General features: G+C 40.1%; 1 protein-coding gene across 1 annotated transcript in view; it reads left to right on the top strand.

The window, feature by feature from the left end:
* The window catches only part of LOC119591189 (sodium/potassium/calcium exchanger 1-like), a 35,402-nt gene that overhangs the window by 2,930 nt on the left and 32,163 nt on the right, over positions 1-309 (top strand). Inside the window, exon 6 of the mRNA XM_037939901.1 lies at positions 188-295. Within this exon, the coding sequence (XP_037795829.1) occupies positions 188-295 (108 nt within the window). The remainder of the gene's footprint in view (positions 1-187; positions 296-309) is intronic.

The raw sequence follows: 309 nt of genomic DNA, 5'->3' as shown, positions 1-309 counted from the left end.
GAGAGATAGTGAATAAGTGTCGTTTTATTATATAACTACTTTATGATATCAGGTAATTCGTTAAAATATATGATATTCACACTATACATCTCCTCCACTCTCTCTCTCATTCTATCCCTCTTTACTGTTTAACACATCCACTATATGCTTCACAAGTCCATCTCACTCACTTTCACTCTGTCCACAGAGAGGCCCTAGGGAAGAGTCTACCAACTTGCAAGATGAAGATCATCGCGATGAAGCAGGACTTCAAGATCACGGCTCCGGCGAGGAGGAACAAGGCGCCGGTTTAAAGGTATAAAAAAAAAA

Source organism: Penaeus monodon, chromosome 28 (assembly GCF_015228065.2).
Source record: "Penaeus monodon isolate SGIC_2016 chromosome 28, NSTDA_Pmon_1, whole genome shotgun sequence".
NCBI lineage: Eukaryota > Metazoa > Arthropoda > Malacostraca > Decapoda > Penaeidae > Penaeus > Penaeus monodon.
Note: the sequence above shows the minus strand (reverse complement) of the source record. Positions and strands in the feature narration are given on the sequence as shown.